This window comes from Scardinius erythrophthalmus (assembly GCF_964197995.2).
Source record: "Scardinius erythrophthalmus genome assembly, chromosome: 25".
In the NCBI taxonomy this organism is placed as follows: Eukaryota; Metazoa; Chordata; class Actinopteri; order Cypriniformes; family Leuciscidae; genus Scardinius; species Scardinius erythrophthalmus.
Genome location: NC_138245.1, coordinates 20,750,962 through 20,772,545, shown reverse-complemented (window position 1 = coordinate 20,772,545; position 21,584 = coordinate 20,750,962). Strand labels below are relative to the sequence as shown.

Here is a 21,584-nt window from a genome sequence, read left to right as displayed (position 1 = left end):
TCAGTTATCCCTCAAACCTTCATGCAATCATAAAAATAGTGCTGAACACATTTGTCCAATCAGTTTCAGTTACAGCATTTATGACATAATAGCGGCGGTGTTGCCATCAAACACTGTTCTGTTCAGCCATGAGATGAAATAGAAAAATTGATGATGTTATTTTTAAAAATGTAAAGTGAATGATATATTACAGCAATGCTAAATGTTTTCTTTTAAAAAAGCGTTTTAAATAGATTTTAAATATTATTGACTGTATTCGAGAATCTATTAAAATACTTTTTCCAGAACAATAAACCCATTCAATTATTTACCTTATTGATTTGCCATATAAAGTAAATCCAATGCAATGAGAAAAGAGATTTATATAGACCTAACACTTCCTCTCAACCTCTAGACTCTATGTAAGCTCCATCAAATACTACTGAGCCCTGTTCAAAGCTCTGGAGGGAAATCCGGTTAAATGTGCTCCTACTATTAGCTTGCAGCCATTCACAAATCCCCGTGGTATACGGTTGTGACAGCTGTGGTCAGGGCCAGCAAAGTGAACATAAGGCTATTGCCCACTTTAATGAATAGAGAACAGCGTGCTTGTCATCAACACTCGAAACACAGGCCTAAAGCAGATACAAAGCACTTTAATAAGCATCTCAAAAGTGCTTCATTAAAATCGCACTATTTATAGTGCTGGTATGTTGCGATGATTTGCTCTTTTTAATCATTTATTTCATTCACTGCAGGACCAAGTATTCCCTGCATGAGCAAACTGCAGGGTGATTTGATTCCAGCAATAAGATCTTACATCCTGCAGATAAGCTGGTAGTATTTATTTGGCATGAATGCTTGCATCAATCGCAGAGTAGGCCTTAAAAAGTGAAAACAGTGAAAGCAGGAGTGAATACAATAAAAATCACCATATTTGCCATATTTCCCTCTGCTCCTGCCCTGGTGGCCATGTTGACAACATGGGAAAGTCCTCTTCTTTCATGCCCTACACTAGCAGCAATTTGCAGACAAGCAATTACGCTGATTGCAGAGTAGTAATGGCCATAGACTAACATACGATTACCTCTCTCGATTGTAATTTCAGTGCCCCTAATGCATAAAACCCCTTTCAACAGTACAGTTATTCATCATATGTTATGTCTCTGTTGAGTCTTCGGAATACAGCCACCTACATTGATCAAACTATTCCACATCAGTGCTATTTATGCAATCAATGATTATGTTATAGTGACAAAACAGCTATGGATACTTTTCCATTAACTGAAATTCTTCTATGAGAACAAGAGTAAGAATAAAAAAACGTATGATCACAACTACATATTTTGGAGGTAAGATTGTTAAATCTACTGGCTTTATTTGCCTAAAATATTTATTTGAAAATGTGATTTACAGTTTATTCTAATTTTCAAATGTTTTGATAGAATAACAGCTTGACTGTGATCTGTATTCCAAACCAGACTATGTGAGTGGATCATTAAAAGTTGTGTGATTTTGCTTGGGGCAAAGAGCGTTTTTCAAGTCAAAGTGAATGTGACCGCGCGGAGCAGGGTTTCTCTTGCTCCAAGATTGCTCGGAGCTGGGTTTCTCCCAGAGCGGAGTGATTGCTGGGAAAATTGCTGATGCTCTTGTAGCACTTGGTCACTCTGTACGTTACTTAGCGACATGCAAAACTTCATGCTTTGGCTTCAATTGGAACTATTTTTGTTGGTAGAAAAAAATACTTTCATTATTGATAATGAAAAAATACTGTTTAGAATATGGCAGCATATTGGGTAAAAATTGAGCTTCTATAGAGGGTCCCAGGACATGACCTTTGGTGAGATACAATGCTAAAGTGTTAAAAATAGTAGTTATATAATTTAAAGCCATGAAATGGAAGTAGCGATAAATCTTTTCTTCCATACGTTCTAGTAAAACAAGTCTGTCGGCCAGTTGATTGTCAGAAAGGGGCGGGGTTTATGCAGACTAAATGATTGGAGATGTCTGGCCTATGTCACCAAAGAGAAATCAAGTGTAGCATTAGTTCTGGCAGGTCACGTCAGTCAAGCTCAAGTCAGCTGACTCTCAGCTGATCCACGTCTACCTATAGGAATACGACGCCTACCACAGCATCCCTATGTATGCATTCAGCATCATCAGCAGCTTTATCGCGTTGCTCAGGAGCCAATTACCCTCCTCCATCCCCAGCTCCTCCACAAGTCCAGTCAAGACTTGGCTTCTGATATTCCTCTTTGAATCAGACTAATTTTTCTTGAATTATGTTCTACATTAAATTATTGAACATTAATGATATCTGCAAAACATTTATGTTGGTTCTGTTCTGTTTACCCTAAGGGGGTTATCGCTGTTCTCCTTGCTCTTATCCATGCTAGGCTGCATGAACGGGCAGGGAGTTCTTGGCCATAACAGACCATACCGCCAATCCAAAATGTATGCTAATTGTTAATCATCTTTGACGATAGCAGTCCTGACAGAAGTCTGTTTCTGGAAGATTAAGTTATGACATTTTGTTTGTCATTGTTTTGTCAAGAAATGTAAAAAAAAAAAAAAAAAAAAAAAAAATTTAAACACGTGCGGATGATTTTGTTCACAATAAAATCCGTAACATGCAATTTAGAAAATAGATTTTTGGATTTTTTTTCTCATGCCAACTTTAGTTGGGGGAGGGGTTGATATAATAATGTGAATACAATTTATTTTGCATTGTTTTTTGAAAAAATGTGGGGAAAAAAATATGAATCAGAATGTAACTAAAAGGAACAATTTGCAGGAAAAATATTCTTCTAGCAATTAGGTGAAGCAGCAAAATCGCACTGCAGCTTTAACAAGTTATTAGCATGTTCCTCGCCTTCATTGCACCTCACAGGCTGATGTGTGTTCGGCACAGAACAGAGAAGAAGGAAGCGAAAACTGAGAGCGTTTATAAAAACAGCTCATTACATGCAAAACTCAAAAGCATTGTTTTCACCCCAAAGGCCACATACATTGGATACAATTCAGGACTGTGTCTTTTCCAGATAAGCAAAAGAAATCACATCATCTGCCACATTAGAAGTGCCATTCCCTTCCTTTAGGTTGAAACTGGGCTAGATTAGCATTTGTTGTGCAGGCGAAAGGCGAGTGTGAGCCAGAGATAAGGCGAGAGAAGAGCTAGCTTACTGGTCTTGATGGACACGGCCAGTCATTCACAGAATAGGCTGAAGTGAGTGGCCATTGCCTGTATTTGGCTACACAAATACCCCTAAATCTTTCTGTCTGCCAATTCTTAAAGGCAACAACAAGAGTGCGATGAAAGGTGAAATTGAGGCAATATAGTGTGACACGGTAGTAGCCGTAGCTGGCTACAGCTTTAAGCCTAAAGGTGAAAACTGTCCCTATGTGTTTCTATCAAACACAGTGTACTTTGTGCAAGAGAAAGAGAAATAAACAGAGGATGCTAGCAGCTTTCAGCAAAACCTCAAACAAGTTTTAACAAAACATATTGAGGTTGGCCATGTAGTTCGACCCAGTCAATACTGCTGTACTGATGACACAGCGCCATTGGTAGGCTACTATAAAAATAGAACCCAGCCAGCAAAAAGCCAACCAATATCATGCATCCATTATCGGTAAAGCTCATAATAAAACCCTGCTACATAGTTTGGAAACAGAAAAAATATTTGAAAGACAGTTGCCATACAATGCAAATTGTTAACATACTTTCCACCAAGTTTACTAGCGCCAACATCAAAAGATGTCTCATGAAATAAGTATATCTCATTTAGGTCACTGGGAAACAAATGAAATATTAATATCATTACTAACAACATCATCAAACAATGATTGTAGCACCTGTGTCTCTCACTACAGCACATTGAAGGCAACTGCTGTCGAGTTACATTTTGAGAGGTTCTGCCCTAAACACATATTTTGGATATTTATCCCATTCCCGCTTATATAGCACAATCCATCTTGGGTAGCTAATGCACAGCACTGTCATTATCACCTAAAGGCTGGGACACTAAGTCAGTGTAATACTAAGGGATGATAAGCAATGCACCGCAGCCTGTTGTAGCAGATCTTTCATTTGCCTACATTGCAACTTTAGGAGATGCAGCTGACAACAATGCTTTAACACTATCACCTCCAGTGTGATCAACTGCCAATGCAGGAGAAGGCTCCAGACGACCTGCTGAGAGGAACCGTGATGGACCAGACTGCCACTGCACCAGAGAAGCAAGTCGCTGCACTTGCTGTACCCTTATTTACTCACACACAAAAGCGTGTCATCATGTGGATACACACATTCTGACTGCAGTTTGAATGAAGGATAATGTATGTGCTGTGTGTACACACCATATCCATCCTTCCTTCTTTCAGCACCCTATTCACAAGAGGATCTGGATCTGCACACACTGTGCTCTAATGAACATTCAACTAGAAATGTAAGCTGCTGTCCTAAGCAGCCCCAGGGCACCACCAACACCTTCCTTTCACTGCCATATGTTTAATATGCTCAAAACTAAAGCACAGAGATTGTGAGATCAATACAACACTGTATAATAGATATCAACCTTTGTACTTAGGTCATAAATACTGTCCCTGGGATGAAGCAGCCACAGATGGTGCCAATTAAGATGTACTAAAAACTAGATTAGAAGAAAACGACATAAAAGTCCCCCACCCCTTCACAAAGTTATGTTTTATGGAGATTTTTTTCTAATTAGACTATTATGAAACAGGGCAGCCTATAATCTTTTCAGTAGTCGAGGGAGCTTCAAGAGCTGTTTACGCAAATTAGCTGAACACCTGCATGAAAATCCTATCAATGCTGCAGGAACTTTGAACTCTTGAATTAAACAACAAATAGAACGAACAAAATGATAATATACAGTATTATAGATTAAAATAAGGCGTATAAGTACACAAATATTCATCAAGTAAAAAAAATATATATAATGCGTCTTTGTAGGTAATGCAGTTCTGTCAAAGCACGTAGCCTATGTAAAGCACTGATAGGCTACAGGATAAAAATACACTCCCAACTTTATTGAAGCACAAATATATAAATATATATAATTTCTTACCACAAAGCGTTTTTCCTTATGTCTCACTTTTGGCATTCCCACTTAAACTCGCTTTCTTGCAGTTTTTGAGACCCCCTGCCTCAAAACAGCTCTTGTCTTTCCGCAAGCTCGTCTCAGAATGAGCTCTACACAGCAGCGTGCACGGGACCGCGTTTCTATGGCACCGCGAGGAAGCCAACCATTGCTCAGCTCGAGAGATGCTGTATTGTAATTGTCTAGGGGCACACACACACACACACACACACACACACACACACACACACACACATTAATTTTGCTGGTCACAACTGCTTCAAACAAAAGCCCCGCGGCTTATCAATGGCTATACTGTATGCTACAAATACCGTAGAAAAAGTAAAAACTTTACAGTAAAAACCTGTTACCTAAATATAGATATTGCATTAGATTTTACGGATTTAATGTATAAATGTATACAATTTACTTTAAATAAAGTTCATGCAAGTTAAAAGTAAAATTCGAAAATCTATATTACATTCATAGCCTATAGGCTACTTTTACAAAAAATATAGGCTTGTGAATGATGATTGTTTTTTATTTGTACATTTTAGATAGGCTACTTGTGTGCTTTTTTTGGTTTCAGTTATGAGTTATGTACATTATGGGACATATATGCTATTTGTTTTGTTAATATATATAGCATTATCTATTATTAGGCTAGGCTGGGCTTTATTATTAAAGCAGATTATTTGTTCAAGACGGTATAACCTTATCAATTAATGATAGGTTATATGGTTATGATTTGTAAACTACACAGACACCAAAATGCAGTCAAGTACTACACTGTATTTTTTTATAGTGGTTTCCATATGTATTTTTTTTTTAGAAAGTTAACTCATGGGAAATTGTATTGCTATAATTTTAATTTATAATAGAGAATGGATGACATAAAAGCATGCATATTAATTAAAATGCCTCATGAATTTCAAAAAACTGAGAAGAAAGGTAGTTGTTATTTTCAGAATTATTAAAAGGCAGGAAGGGTAATTAAGAAAGACTTAAAAGGTTCGACTTTGAAATGCAATGAATCATGCAGTAGACTCTGTCAGACCCTTAAAGGGATAGATTATATATAAGCATCTATCTGTCTGCACTGAAGTAAGAGTGTATGAAGCATGTGTTCTGAGAGTCCTGTTGTGTGGCTCTGAATGCGGGACTACCTGCAGTCATCAAGAGAGCCTAAGTGCTTCCGTACTAGCCTCAGGTTTAAAATCGGTAAGACCTGGAAGGATAAAACGTCGAATGAAGATCTGTTCAAAGTGACCAAAAGTGAACCACTTTCCTCTCACCTAAAATTCATTCGGCTCAAATGTGCTGGACATGTCACCAGAATGATCACATACCCCACGCAATTCTGCACAGTTTGCTGAACGAGGGTGCCGGCACTACTGGTAGACCCAAACTGAGATATAAAGACGTCCTGAAAAGAGATCTGATAGATTTCAGCATACCAACTAACTCCTGGACCCAGACAGTGCAAAACCAAGTAAAATGGCCATTTTTACTGTGGCACCCAGGGAGCGATTGGGGGTTAGGTGCCTTTCTCAAGGGCACCTCAGTTGTTGGTAATGAGAGTAACAGAGAGCGCTGTTCATTCATTCCCCCCACCTACATTTCCTGCCGGTATTGAGACTCAAACCCGTGTCCTTTGGGTTACCAACTCTCTAATCATTAGGCCACAACTGCCTGCACTCGCAACAGAAGCATGCCCAAAAAACTTGAAAAGTTGATTTACACAACTCGTGCACTGTATTTCAAATCACATGAAATAAGTTTTGCGTGAAGGATTACATTTATGATACTTTTATATTGCTTTTTAGGAGCTTGACAACTCCATTCATAATTCACTTTCATTATATAAAAAATAGCTGCCAAGACATTCTTTAAGTCTACGAGCATAGTCTTTACAGCATACGAGTTGAGTAAATGATGACAGAATGTTCATTTTGGGAGAAATGTTCATTTAATTTTAATCATGGATACATGCAGCATCCAGGTCTGACTGTAGGATCGCAGTTGTATGCACAGTGATGCATGCATGGCTGCATTAATAGGCTCCTCTGTCTTACAAACCCTATGTGCCTTGTTCTTGCATTCATGTGGTTTGCTGCTACTTCTCCAGCTGCGATGTCACGGTTCCCCCTAGCCAACTTCTAGACAGATTAACATCAGTGATCTTGTAGCTGCATTGGGAGGGGGATGTGCTCTTGGTGAGCAGAGCCCTGGACTTTCATCTCTGCTTTTCTCAAAGGCAGTTAAGCAACACAGAATACTTCATGCACACACTTTACTTAAAAAACATACTGAAACTGCTCATAAAAACTTCAAGAGATAATCTTACACTATTGAATGCAAAGATATGTACAAAATCATGAATATTCTCTAAATATTTCCACCCTGACCATCTTCCAATGATGCAGTGTTTTCCATTTCTATAACATATACAGGTATCATATTCCATTCAGTATATTAAAACATGATAACACATCTTTTACTAAACAAACAATTTGCTTAGTGGTAATTGTGGCTTTGTTATCTTTTGTATCAAAACACGAATCAAGATCTTGGAATTCAGCATATGGGCTTATAAAGGATGTTAATGACGGCAGAGAGAAGGCTGCGGTTTGAATGCGGAGCCTCTGGAGGGTTTGGTCAAAAGCCCAGCTCTGTTTTAATTTCCATCTCCTGCCTACAATGAGATACTGTACAACAAGGCTTATTCTAATGTAAATCATGTGGTAATTATGTGCGCCCTCAATAACATTGGCTAGGATTTTCACCGTGCAGACTGATTTTACAAACTAATAGAATGAAGCGTGTAGGTTTAATTGGTAATTTATTCTCTGGACATAAGGACATATTCGGCAGTGGTCAGCTAGAATAGAAATGCGCAAGCCAACAGTTAAAAAAAGATAACTCAAAAAAATAAATTATGGAATCAATTACTTACCCTCGTTCGACATAAAATATTTTGTAATGTGTTTTTTTTTTTGGTCTGTGTTGTTTTGGATGCCATTAAAGGGATAGTTCACCCAAAAATAGAAATTTTGTCATCATTTACTCACCTTCATGTTCCAAACCTTAAAAAATGTCTTTCTTCTGTTGACAAAAGAATATATTTTAAAGAATGTTGGAAACCAGACAGTTGACAGTGGCCATTGACTTCCATATTATCTTTTTCCAACGTATATGGTGTTTACCGTCAACTGTTTGATTGACAACATTCTTTAAAATATCTTCTTTGTGCTGAACAGAAAAGAGAAACTCATGTTTGGAACAACTTGAGGGTGAGTAAATTATGACAAAATGTTCATTTTTGGGTGACCTATCCCTTTAACTTTTGCTGTACAGACAAAAACAGTTGAAACATTCATCAAAACATTGTTCTGAAGAACAAAGAATGTCATAAAGGGGAATAAATTATGTCAATTTTCATTTTTGGTTGAATTATTCCTTTAAGTAATAGGGAAAACATGCTGGTTATATAAAATAATTAAAATTCATCATGTCAGAAATGAAATTTTACCCTAAAACAAATCAAATATTTCTGAATGGGTGCACAGTGTTTCATTATTGTATCATATCATATACTGCATCATGTAACACAATCAAATTGAAATACTGCATGTAATGTAAATGATTCAAAGTGTGTTGAGGGGTAGGCAAATCTGAAAATCACTTAAACCTTAAAAAGGTGGAGAGGAGGAACCATTCTTGATCATTCTTGTCTATGGGTCATTAATAATACTAATGGTGTAAAGATGTATTATTGCGTGTTATTGAGAATCTCTGTGCCTTTGTTCAGTCCTGATAACTCAACCATGTTTGAAATCAATATTCACAAGCTTTGGATAATTATTCTGCAAGGGATGATGAATTTGCCTTTTGTCCTGTATTGCAATACTGAGTCAATGTGTGTGAATCTACATGTGCTAGCAATACATGTTGACACATGAAAAGAAAAGAAATGCTTACGATTAAAATTTTCCTTCTTTATACTACAAAAATCTTTCCCTCGACATGCACAAAAGTGTGACCTCTATGAAAAGTAGTTAATGTGGAACTGCTGCTGAATAAAAATGGAAAAAGTGGTGGATAAGCAGGTGAGTAAAAGGTCTGGATGAAACGTAAAACAACTTGAGATAAACTCCTGGCCTTTGTGTGGATTATAAAGAATAAGTGAGAAAATGGGGTAAAATGGTCATCACTGTAAATACTTTTTCTTGTTAACATCTGTTATTCAAATGTGTATTCTCTGCTTATGTTATGCAGACTACCCCCAAAAATGAAAATAATGTCATCATTTACTCACCCTCATTTCATTCCAAATCCATAAGACTTTTATTCCCCTTCAAAACACAAATGAAGATATTTTAATGAAATCTGAGAGATTTCTGTCCTTCCATTGAAAGACTACCAAAACTCTGATGCTTCAAAATGTTTAAAAAGAGATTGTAAAATAAATCCATATAAATCGAGCGGTTTAATCCAAGTCTTCTGAAGAGACACAACCGATTGATATGAATAGATTTAATTTATGCTTTTATTCACATATAAACATTGATCAGCAAACAGATGCTCATTGGTTCTCTCGCGTCAAGCAAGCATGCTGGAGGTTTCGGGACCAAATTTGTTCGCTGATCAATGTTTATATCTGAATAAAAGCCTAAATTGAATCTGTTCATTACATAAAGCAACCATGTCTTTTCAGAAGTGTTGGATTAAACCGCTCGATTATATGTGTTTTGGGTAAATAGATTTTCATTGTAGGGACAGAAATCTCTCATCTTTCATTAAAAAGATCTTCATTTGTGTTCTGAAGTTGAATGAAAGTCTTATTGGTTTGGAACGAGATGAGGGTGAGTAAATGATGACAGAATATACATTTTTAGGTGGACTTATCCTTTAATAGTCTGTGATATAAAAAAGCATTTTATTAGCAAATTAGCATTAAGCTTTGTATCAGTAGAAACCCGGTAGTATTTTCGAATGACCGTGCTTCCCCTCCCTCATGTACCCCTGAGACGAGAGATTTCTGCATTGTGTGTCTGGAAAAAAAACTCAGATGACGCAAACATTGTCATTTTGCGTCATCTGAGGCTTTTTTGGCCAGAGGCTAGAGACTACAGCCAGTAGTAGGAGATAGTTCCGCATCTTTTCACCCCGCCCGTAGGGGGTGGGATCTCACGATAAAACAGCGTCTTTTCTGTTTTGATTCAACTAGTAACCTAGTTGTATAATTTCTTCCAATACTGCCCTCTGTAACCAGTAGGTGTGGCTTGGGAGTGGCCTCGCAGGGCAGCGAAGCAAGTGCATTCTGGGAGTTGTTGTCTTTCATCCACATGAGCCAAAAATACATTTTCTGGCTTTTCTCAGTCTAGAAGGCACCAACTTCTAAAATTATTTCACATTTCTACTACATAAACCCAATTTAAATACATATTCATATTTCCAGCGGTGAAATATCCCTTTAAGGTACAACATACTTAAGCTAAACTCAGCAAAACAAATGAGCACACAAACTCACATTAAGACTCAACATATCGTCAAGTATTAGGGTTATATTACTAACAAGTGTAACAATTAACCATTACACAGAACAACCTCATTTATTTGCTATATGTACGAACTGTGCCAAACGGTGCAGTTAAAACCAGAGCACACTGCTTGTGTCTCACAATGCAATGCAGCTAACTTGCTCCATTGCCAGATTGATGAATAAATATGTCTAAAATTTGATTAAAAATGCAAAATAACCATGCATTTCCGAGATGATAACTGGGCTGCACTCGCTGAATTAAATGTCATTGCAACAAAATATTTAGCTTTGCATACTTTGCAAAGACACATGTTTTATCTTTGCAACTTTGCCCTTTAGAAACTATCATTAGGTGTGATGTCAAAGGAAGTAGACAGGAAAAAGTATATGGCTGCGTCTGAAATCGCATACTCTATTGAGTAGGAACTCATTTTGAATAAGTAATTACTTTGCGACCACTAAAAAGGTATGTTCTAGATAGTATGAATGTGTGTAGTATGAATGTAATCCAGATGTATTACATTCACCAGGTTGCTCTTATCATGTGACCTTCCAGCGTCAGTTGCGTCACTTCACTTCCATTCATAAATCCTCTCCTGTGGCCTCACGGGATAGCCAGAAGTAGTAGGTTATACGGATACTTTTTGCTTTTATGAGTAGGCTACTGTGAATTCGGACGTACTTGTTTTGTCTACTGTTTTTTGGCTACTAAGGAAGTATGAGATTAGCATACACACAAATTAGAATACACAGATATTCTAATTTGATTTTTGAATTTTTGTCAATGTAGAAAGATGAATAAAGATTGTATTCAAATGGGGCATTGTTTGCATCTGGAAACCAAAACTAGTAAGGGATGACTCATGTGATACATCATTATTTGGTTACGCTTGGTTTAAGCTAGTAAGAGTTACTTTGAAGTCTGTGCATTTGACTAAAATTAAAGTGATGAAATTATATAGAATTATGTGGGAGTCAGCTCCTACACTGATCTAATGAATTATCATAAATGTTTGGCAGTAGATGAGTTTATGATCTCTCAGCATGCCATGGAACCACTGCAAGACTGATTGTATCTCTGACCTCTCATGAACGGCGATCTCAATGGCACTTTGTATTTGCCGCTGTGTAATAAGCTTTATGAGCTGAAAAATTTTATGTTCTATTCCCAGGTGGTGAAAACGGTTTACTGCCAAGAATTGAAAAGCAGTCTAGCTCATGGGTGTTTGTACATCTAACATGTTTATTTGTTTGTCACCCTATTCTCTGCTAAACTGTAGAGCTTATTGACCAAGCAAATGCTATAGGCCTACATTTATTAATTTTGAAGAGGCTATCTTATTGAATCAATTTTGAAAACATGCTCATAGTGGCAAACACATCTTGCAGAGGGATATTTGTCTATATGAGTGTGTAATTTAAAGACACACTCAGTTTTTTTATTTTTTTTTTGCTGACAAGAAAATGACAAGAAATATGACAAATACTGGGGATGGGGTTAATGAGATAAAGTGAGTAGAAATCAGATAAGATTACATGATCTTACCCACTTCTGTTCATGTATATATATATATACTATGTATGTGTGTGTGTGTGTGTGTGTGTGTGAGAGAGAGTGAGTGTGTGTAAATGTGTAAAACATTTTAATGATGAAAAAAATAACAGAGTGCACCTTTAAGTTCAAATTATTTTTTAAATAGCACAGATTCTCCAGAACATGATAAATAACATGAGAATATTTACACATCTACACATGGATATTTCTGATCTTATTTTCATCATCAAATTTGAGACCATTCCAAACCATAATTCACTCACTTTCACTAGAAGTGAGTGCAAGGCTTGCACAACAGTTGTGCAAGCCCAAGCATTACAATAAATATTGAAAATACGGTTGAATTTCTTGTTTGCCACTGTGAGGCAATTTAACTGTCAGCAGCCGCATACATGGCTTGTTAACCTCGGCCCATGCCACTGAACAGAGAACAAATTTAACACAATCAGGGATGAAATGTCACAGTCACCCCATAACAGGCAGACCCTGGAAATTAGATTTTAGAAATGAGTCCATTTGGATGTTGCTCTCGGCCTAAACCCCCTGAATTCTCTCCATGTCCCGCTACAGGGCAGTCTGTGATTCAATTTTCCGTTGTTATAGTCAGGCTCATTTTCAATCGCCTTGTTTTTTGCTCGCCCTCATCTTTTGAGATGGTCGCGGCTTAAATGTCTTGATTCCTAGAAGTGATGCACATGGAGATAGACATCTGAGATCAATGTCCTTTGCAATGCCTAAACACTTTTAGCACAAAGGGCCTCCATTATCTTATTCTCAATGGCTGTTTTTGCAGTTAATGAGATAGAAAAGAAAGCAATGGTGGATTTAATGTAGTATTAGGATAGCTTAATCCCAAATTAAAATGATTTTATCATTTACTTACTCTCATGTCATTTCAAATAACAGACTTTGAAGTTTTGAAAAAATATCCTGCATGCTGCTCTTTCAATAAAATGAAAAAAGGCTGTCAACTACGAAATGACAACAACCACACCATAAATCTGTTGATCCAGATAACAAAACCGATTTATTAGTCGACACAGTGATACCATCGCAGTTAACAGCCTGGAGTGGAAGATTATCAGTGGAAAAACAACTTAAATCTTATTTCTTTTTACACAAAGCTATTTGGATTATATGGCTTGTTTCATATAGAAAACTTTTATGATCGTTTTATGGTTGTTTTGAATCCTTTGTAAAGCTTAAAATCTATTGAAGGTCAATAAATGTGAGATTATTTTATTTCTGGAAGATCACTGTAATTAAATGAGCTTTTTTTCTGAGCTCTGACACCTACATTCTGATGTCAGTGTGATATTGTGAAGTTGAGAGACAAGGTTGAACTGCTGAATTTGGTTCTCACATTTACTTTATAGAACATTGGCTGTCTGCATGTATAAATGAACATTATTCATACCTAAGATGATGGCACTGCCGAACTCCCGGCAGATTTCGCTATTAAATATAAGCTTAGTGCAAGTGAGCATATAAGTCTTATAAAGAAAAATGACAAAGGAGGTAATTTGGCTGTGCCTACACTGTAAAAAAAAAGTGAAATCTACAGTAATTTACTGTTTTTTTTTATAGTAAGTTACTTGTCACTTGCTGCCAGTGAAGTACTGTGAATTTCACAGTCAATTTCTTACAGTGTAGTCTACACCTGTTCAGTAATTAACAGTGTCTATAAAGGTATGGTCACAAATTAGCTTGGCACACAACACTGGGGTTTGCTAAATTATTTAATCATACCTCACAGGGCTTCACCAGCACACAGGAATTTCCCATTGGGTTACTGAGAATTAACTCCCCCGGTAGTGATTTTACACACAGAGCCACACAAAACACCCTCTCTGTCTTGTTCCTTCTTCAGCAGGGAGGAGAACACAGAGTGTGTATGCTATTTTCCCTGCTGGTCTGATGTCTACTCTCTGTTTTATTTATTCATGGCCACATAATGCGGTAGCTGCAGTAGTAGCCTAAGTCTAGAATGAGCGGCTGGCTCGCTGCAGTGGAGCTTAGTGTGCTAAACTAATCTTTAGTGGCTAATAGTAATGTTCTGCTCAATGTGTTATAGACACAGATGGAGGAGAGGTACTACTCTGTAATGCGACTGGCATTCTGCTTGGGTTCTCTTCATCTTTTTCAACTATAGTGGAAAGAAATGAGGTCCCCCCTCCACATGCCCTCTATTGCTCAACCATTATACTCAGTCAGATCCGTCATGTTTGAAAGGAAATGTAATTGATTTAACCTTGAGGGCTACAATGCAATAGAAATGGGGTGAGAAAGATGGTCATCCCTAACATACGCCATCATCATGTGCTTGAGTGGCGTTATATTGACTTTGACCATCTTAAATTCTCTTTCCTCGGCACTCTTTTTATACAAGCCAGTCAATAAACTTGTAATGCTGGTTTACAATGAGAATAAATGATGGCTTCAGTGTTTACACCAATAGCTTCGAAAGTATGGGCATAACACGACTAAGATATTTTTAACATGCTTTAACATGAGTATTTGTTTAAAGTCATAACTGACATGTCAGCAATATTGATAAATGCATGGAACAAAATATCAAACATGAGCTGTTAGTGTTGTGGAACAGAGACTCAAGACAAAATGATACGAAACAGGTTTATTGAAACAAGAAGCGGTGAGCACCAGTGGGTGAAAATAATGGAGAATGTCTTTGAATAATGATGGTGAGATATACTGACAGTCTGTGGTTCTTTTGCAGGTGATGAAGGAGGTCGTGGATGATGTGGTGAGAGATCGCTGGAGTACACACAGTGGAACGGAGAGAGGTAAGTAGCTGAGTGATGACAGGAGGAAGACGATGAAGACTTTGGAGAAACAGGACGGTAGACAATCACACTAAACATCAATCGTAGGAAGGTAAGAGTAACAGGGAAGTCAGTCCTTACTCAAACAAGACCAGACAATGTGACTGTGTGAGGTGAGTGTGCTGATGATCAGATGACGTGCAGGCGTGGATGATTAGTACTCAGGTGACAGCGATCTCTGTGATTGTGTGGTGGTGGAGCCTGGCTGATCCCTGACAGTTCTATAGCATTAGAATTTTTTGTTTAAATAAGATATGTTTAATAGCAAATAAAGATGGCAAATGCAATCCAATAATAATTTCAAATTCTTACTATGGTCCCAAAAATGCTACTTAATTTCTCAGACGACATGGTATGGATAGTCTTGTAGGGTTTGATTCAATAAAAAATAACCGATGCGTCTTTCGTTCACGAATCAGATGAATTTTTTCTGGAACTGAACTGGCCTGTTGGCTTGTATGCTTTTGATTCAATGAAATATGCTGCGTCATTTTGCGACATTGACACTGCTATTGAAATGAACTGAATCAACACTGAATTGACTTGAGCTGAATAATGACACTATACTGTCATTAAGTTGGCAAATAAGTTGGCAAAACTAAAAAAAAATTTGGTAATGTTACATCAAAAGTTTTGAAAGAAATTCAAAGTTTAAATAAGCAGACCTTTTAAATACAATTAGATTTAAAATCATTATGATCATTATTAAAATCATTAAATTATCTTTAACTTAAAATATTCAGGAAAGCTTACTAGTCATTTAACTTAAAATGATCATGTAATCTCAACTTAAATATTTCTAGTTGTGGAAATTAGCTTTAAATAGTTACTTCAGTAAATGATAACTGGTAACACGATGCTTTTGATAGCATTAGCATAGCATAGCAATTGCTGAATAAGTATGGCAATATAGAACATTCAACATACCTGTTCTCAAACTAAGCTCATGAACCACTCATCACCATGATGGTAACCCCCCAAAAACCCAACATAACATAAACTCTTCTGAGCATAGCTAAACATTAAACATTACTAAATCTCCCACTTGGGTGAGAATTTATTCTAAAGGTGACATACATGTTACTACATGTACTTTCTATAGTAATAACAGTAAATTATGCATAATTACTTACAACTAAACCTAAACCAAACCCTAACCCATAACTTTAACTCTATAGTAAGTATACATGTAATCAAATTAATATTACTCAGTACTTGTTTAAGTACAACTATACGTCACCTTCAAATAAAGTGTAACCTAATCGTGCACAAAAAACATTATATAATACTTAATTTGATAATTTACTCTTCCTTTCGAGTGCCATGGCAAAGCATGCTGAGAAATAGAAATCCCAGCCCAGTTTCAGTGAAAATGTAAGTTTGTATAAATTAAAAGGAACAAGTTTATAAAACTCAAAACAATGAAACAACTCACTGCAAAAAATGTTTTTCTTACTTAGTATTTTTGTCTGGTTTCCAGTCAAATATCTAAAAATTCTTAAAACAAGATGCATTTACTAGATAAGTAAAATTAGATAAGATATTTGTGCTTGTTTTCCTGGGGAATTAATCAAAATTAAGTGAGTTTTTGCTTAAAACAAGCAAAATGATCTATCCATGGGGTAAGGAAAATAATCTTAATTCAAACAGAAACAAGATTATTTTTCTTACCCCATGGACAGATAATTTTGCTTGTTTTAAGCAAAAACTCACTCAAAGGGATACTTCAGGATTTAGCATTAAGCTTTGTATTAGTAGAAAACCTGTAGTATTTTCGAATTACCGTGCTTTCCACCCTCATATCCCCCTGAAAGGGGAGATTTATGTATTTTTTTGTCTGGAAAAAATCCTCCGATGACGCAAAAATCGTCATTTTGCGTAATCGGAGGATTTTCTGACCAGAGGCTAAAGACTACAGCCAGTAGTAGGGTCTGTCCCGCATGTGTTCAACCCGCCCATAGAGGGTGGGGTCTCACTCACATAATGTATACACACAGTCAGCCGTCTTTCTTTAGAAGCTAAACTTGCAGGCTCTTGTTCTGTGAAGAAAGCTGAGTAGTAGGAGAAAGCTGAGTAGTAGGAGAAAGCTGAGTAGTAGGAGAAAGCTGAGTAGTAGGGGTTATCCTCCTTTTCCCGGACTTGTCTGGCGGGCGAGATCGTTCAAAATGTCCTGGATTCAGCTTTTGCTTTCCGTGGTCGCCATTCATTGTTTACATGCACACCTCTTGTTTCAATCTAACTGAATTCATTCCGATTGGTGAATCTGAATGTAGTGTTTACATGAACGCTAAACAAGTGATCGGTTGATGTGCGTTTTAACATTGCTACGAAAATTCCCGCACCTCCGTTCTCCCGCGGCCGTCAGCCTCGTCCTGCTCGCCACAGTAAACATGATGAATGGCGACTATAGAACACAAAAGCCGAATCCCGGACATTTTGGGCGATCTCGAAATCCCAGGCTCGTCACGGAGACTCACTGGTAGCCTAACCTTGTTGTTTTCAACTGTGCTCTCTAACCGGTAGGCGTGGCCTCCTAGGGCAGCGAAGCAAGTGCATTCTGGGAGTTGTTGTCTTTCATCCACATAAGCCAAAAATTAATTTCTGGCTTTTCTCAGTCTAGAAAGCTCCAAATTAAAACATTTCTTCACATTTCTTCTACATAAATGACCTATTTTAAATACACATTCATCTTTCCAGAGGTGAAGTGTCCCTTTAATTTTGATTTATTTCCCCAGAAAACAAGATATAATATCTTATGGCATTTTACTACTTTAGTAAATGCATCTTGATTTTGCATCAAGAATTATTTTGATATTTGGACTGGAAACAAGACAAAAATACTAAGTAAGAAAAGCATTTTTTGCAGTGCTCAGATTACTTAAAATGTGTCAGTTTTGCAAACTCAAAAGAAAAAGTTCTAAATACTCATAAAAGTTAATTTGATTGAACTAATTTATTTAATTTAGGTTTACCCTACTCAAAACAATTATTTATTTTGAGCATCAGGGTTTTGCATGCTGTGAAGCTGCTTTGAAACAATCTGTATAAAGCGCTGCTGCTATTGTATAAAGCGCTGCTGTATTTAAATAAATGTGACTTGACTGGCGGTGTTGCGTTGATGCTAAACAGTAGTGCAGGATACAGAGTCAGAGTATTTTTTGCACTGTGTTTTGTCTGCATCAAAAAAAGAATATACACATGCGAGAACCAAATGATGTTTCGGTCCCTAATGACCAGGCAAAACATTAAAATTGTCAAATTTGGATATGGTTACAGGTAAGACATTGCTTTGTAGCTCCATTACATGGATGGCATAAAGTGTTTACACATGCAGGCTTAAAAGCATCTAGGCCCATGCATGTACACATTCTTTGAGGCAAAGTGAAATATATAAAGATTCTTTTAACAGTGGGGGCAAAACCTGAATTATTAAACAAACAGCTTTTTAGTTACGTTTACATCTGACATCTTTGAAATATTCATTCATGGCAAAACGGAGGCATGACTTCAACACTATGCAACCCATGAATTACAGAAAATGACGCTCTTTACTACAGTGCAGCTGCAGTAACACATGCTCTTCCACATCAAGAGATCTATTCCAAAGGGATGTTGAACAATTGCTTTAGATAATTAGCAACAAACTGCAGAGCATTGATCAGTGTGTCCTCTGTTACGTTCCCAGTCCTGCTCTATCGTGTTGGATTTTGGCATTGCATGAGTGCTGCACCACCTGGCTCTCCTGATGCATGACCTTTGCTTTTTGGCAGGGTGGGTGCAGCTCTCGCCATGGGGTTGCGGAGGCCAGCGGCAGTCCTCCATTCATCTAGTATTACTGCCTGTGGACTGCAGGTTCCAGAGCCTCCCTCCACTCCTAGTCAAGTCAGCAGGCATCTCCCTTCACATACTCAGCGCTTCCTTCCTAATTAGAGCTCAATCATTATGATTTTATGACATTATGAGCTTTTTTTTTTTTTTTTTTTGCTCTAGCATTACTAATGGAAAAAGTAGTACAAAGCATTGGTTTTGCGATTTTACATTGGACATCAAGTGGCAACCCAAAGCAGTACCAAGTCTAATGGAGGCTGGGAAATTTTTCAGCCTGTCCTTTATTTATTTATTTATTTATTTATTTATTTATTTATATGTGTGTGTGTGTGTGTATATACTGTATATGCATTTAAATGACTTCAGAAGTAGTTGAGCATTATTAAAGAGCTGGCATTAGAGCTTTTCTGTGGCGTCAGTGATTCATGTTTATTTGTGGATAACACACAGTGGCATTCACAATCCTTGCAGTCGGGGACATGATGCAGGTCAGGGCCTGCGGTGGTTTATTTGATTTCTCCTGTGACAGAAACTCAGAGTGACAATTAGATTCTGTGTCTTCCTCCATGGCAGTTTGCCAGATATGAAATTCATTATAATTTGTATTGCTTTAGACATTCCTATCACCTGCCAACTCAGAGATATCACAGCTCCTTCGATCTTGTGTCCAAAATTCAATTTCATGTCAATTTAACCTTGTGTGGCTGCCGTGAACCTGTAGTCTGGAGCGGTGCGTTGTAAAACACTTGCATCCATCTTTCTATAAAGCACATCAATGAAATTTCTCCAACTTAAGCTTAATTGTGCACTTGTCATTAGACAGGAAAAAAAGGAGGCGCCACAGGTACAAATCGCCAATAAGTAGCATCCTTATTTAGATGAGAAGAACATCAAACACAAGCAGGCTCATTAGGGAAATAAAAAAGTGCCAGGTAACTAATGGCAATTCATTATTTATACAGAACTTACTTTCAAAAGTTACCTCGGTATTAATCGAACAGAAAATGGGCACATCTTAAAGGTCACGATCCTTTGAAGTCCTACCTCAAGCTCATGCATATACGCAGATAAACATAAGCACGTCCCCAGCCGACGTCACCCCCAACAAACATGCTTCCCATCAAACACTGCAGGAACCTTACCTGCACTGGATATGTTGGGGTTTTCACTGGTCAGAAGCACGAGGAAATCCTGACAGGTTTCCGAGTCTAGGAGAGGGCTGTCATCCAGGCAGAGGTCAACGATAAGGGCCACTGCCTTCTCACAGAACATGTCCTGGTCCTCAGTGGCGATAGCACTCATTCTGTGAGCCCAAATCCCAACTGCTTTTGTCCTTTTAGCATCTAGGATGGAGACAAACGGTGGTCGTAGCACTCCAAAAATAGATGTAACTACCTCTAGATCCCTCTCTGCAACTCTTGGATGTTCGCATGTGGGCGAATGGTTGTGTGGGAAAGGGGGCTTAATAAAGCAGTAGTAACCCCAGGTGCTCTGGGAGTCAAAGTGCATCACATTATGTCTAGATCTTCCTCTGAGCTACTGTTCAAACACAGGTTTTGGAGGCTTTTGTCCCTAAGCCAGTTTTTGTCCACTCCCCTTCCCTTGTTTCCTCCCTTCTCCTGTCATTCTTACATCGGATAGGGAAAAGGAGAGCTCCTCCTCCCTTTTACTGCTCCTCTCCCTTTCTTGACCCTGAATTTGCTATTGAAGCTTTTTGATATACATCCCCCAATGTTCAAAGTTTCTATTATTTATTTGATGGAGCATCTGCATTCTCCTCCTATGTTCTTGTGAAGGTTTTTTTCCTTGATGCTACAGCCAGGTTGTGGGATCTGAATGTTTTTCAGTGGCTATTGATCGTCTGATGATGCAGTTTTTGTTGAGTAATGGTAAGCAAAATCCATGAGGGGATTTCCTTTCTTAGGCCCATGCCCTCTAACATCAATATCATAAAACATGGGTAAATGTCTCTTTTTCTTACTCGAATAATAAAATATTCCATCATGATCAGTGGTGCATTTCTGTTTCAGGTATATATGTGTATATTGGAGCTGACTATTGTCAGCTAATAAGCCATAGGACGGAATGAATGTTGGCAGTTAAGTCACACATTTTATTTTTAATTTATATATATATATTACTATATATATATATATATATATATATATATATATATATATATATATATATATATATATATATATATATATATATATATATTACTATATATATATATTACTATATATATATATATATATATATATATATATATATGGGTGGTTGACATGACATGGCCTTTTTTTGGTCCAATGTGTCAATGTTTAGTAAATTATAGAAAAATATATCAAAAACTGTGGTGATATTGTTCAGAAAGTGCTGTTTTATATGGACATACAGAGCATTCATGGGTTTAATCTTCCATTTTTTCACAATTTTCAGCCAAACCAGAATAAACTCATATGGCGTGACTGTCCCAAGCACATTTCACAGATTTTGATTTTGAATAAAAACAAGAAAATTAATTAATTTTCTGTTTATTAAATCATATATTGATATCCCAGATGTCTACTTGTGAGTCTGCTTGACTAAAAGTTCAGGCATAATATTTTGAATCAGCCCTTAACTAAAACGTTTTGTCCCGGAAATGGATATCATTAGGTGTGACGCCATATTCCCTTTTTTAAAAGGGCAATTGTTTGGAGATCTTTGGGGTGTGGGGGTCCTCCTTTCAG

General features: G+C 37.3%; 1 protein-coding gene across 1 annotated transcript in view; it reads right to left on the bottom strand.

Annotated features, from left to right (window-relative positions):
* Positions 1-20,154, bottom strand: part of syt6b (synaptotagmin VIb) — a gene marked incomplete at its 5' end in the record, with an annotated part of 33,249 nt that extends 13,095 nt beyond the window's left edge. The window contains one exon of the mRNA XM_081358520.1: positions 19,995-20,154. Coding sequence (XP_081214646.1) covers positions 19,995-20,154 — 160 coding nt within the window. The remainder of the gene's footprint in view (positions 1-19,994) is intronic.
* Between the last annotated feature and the right edge of the window lie 1,430 nt (positions 20,155-21,584).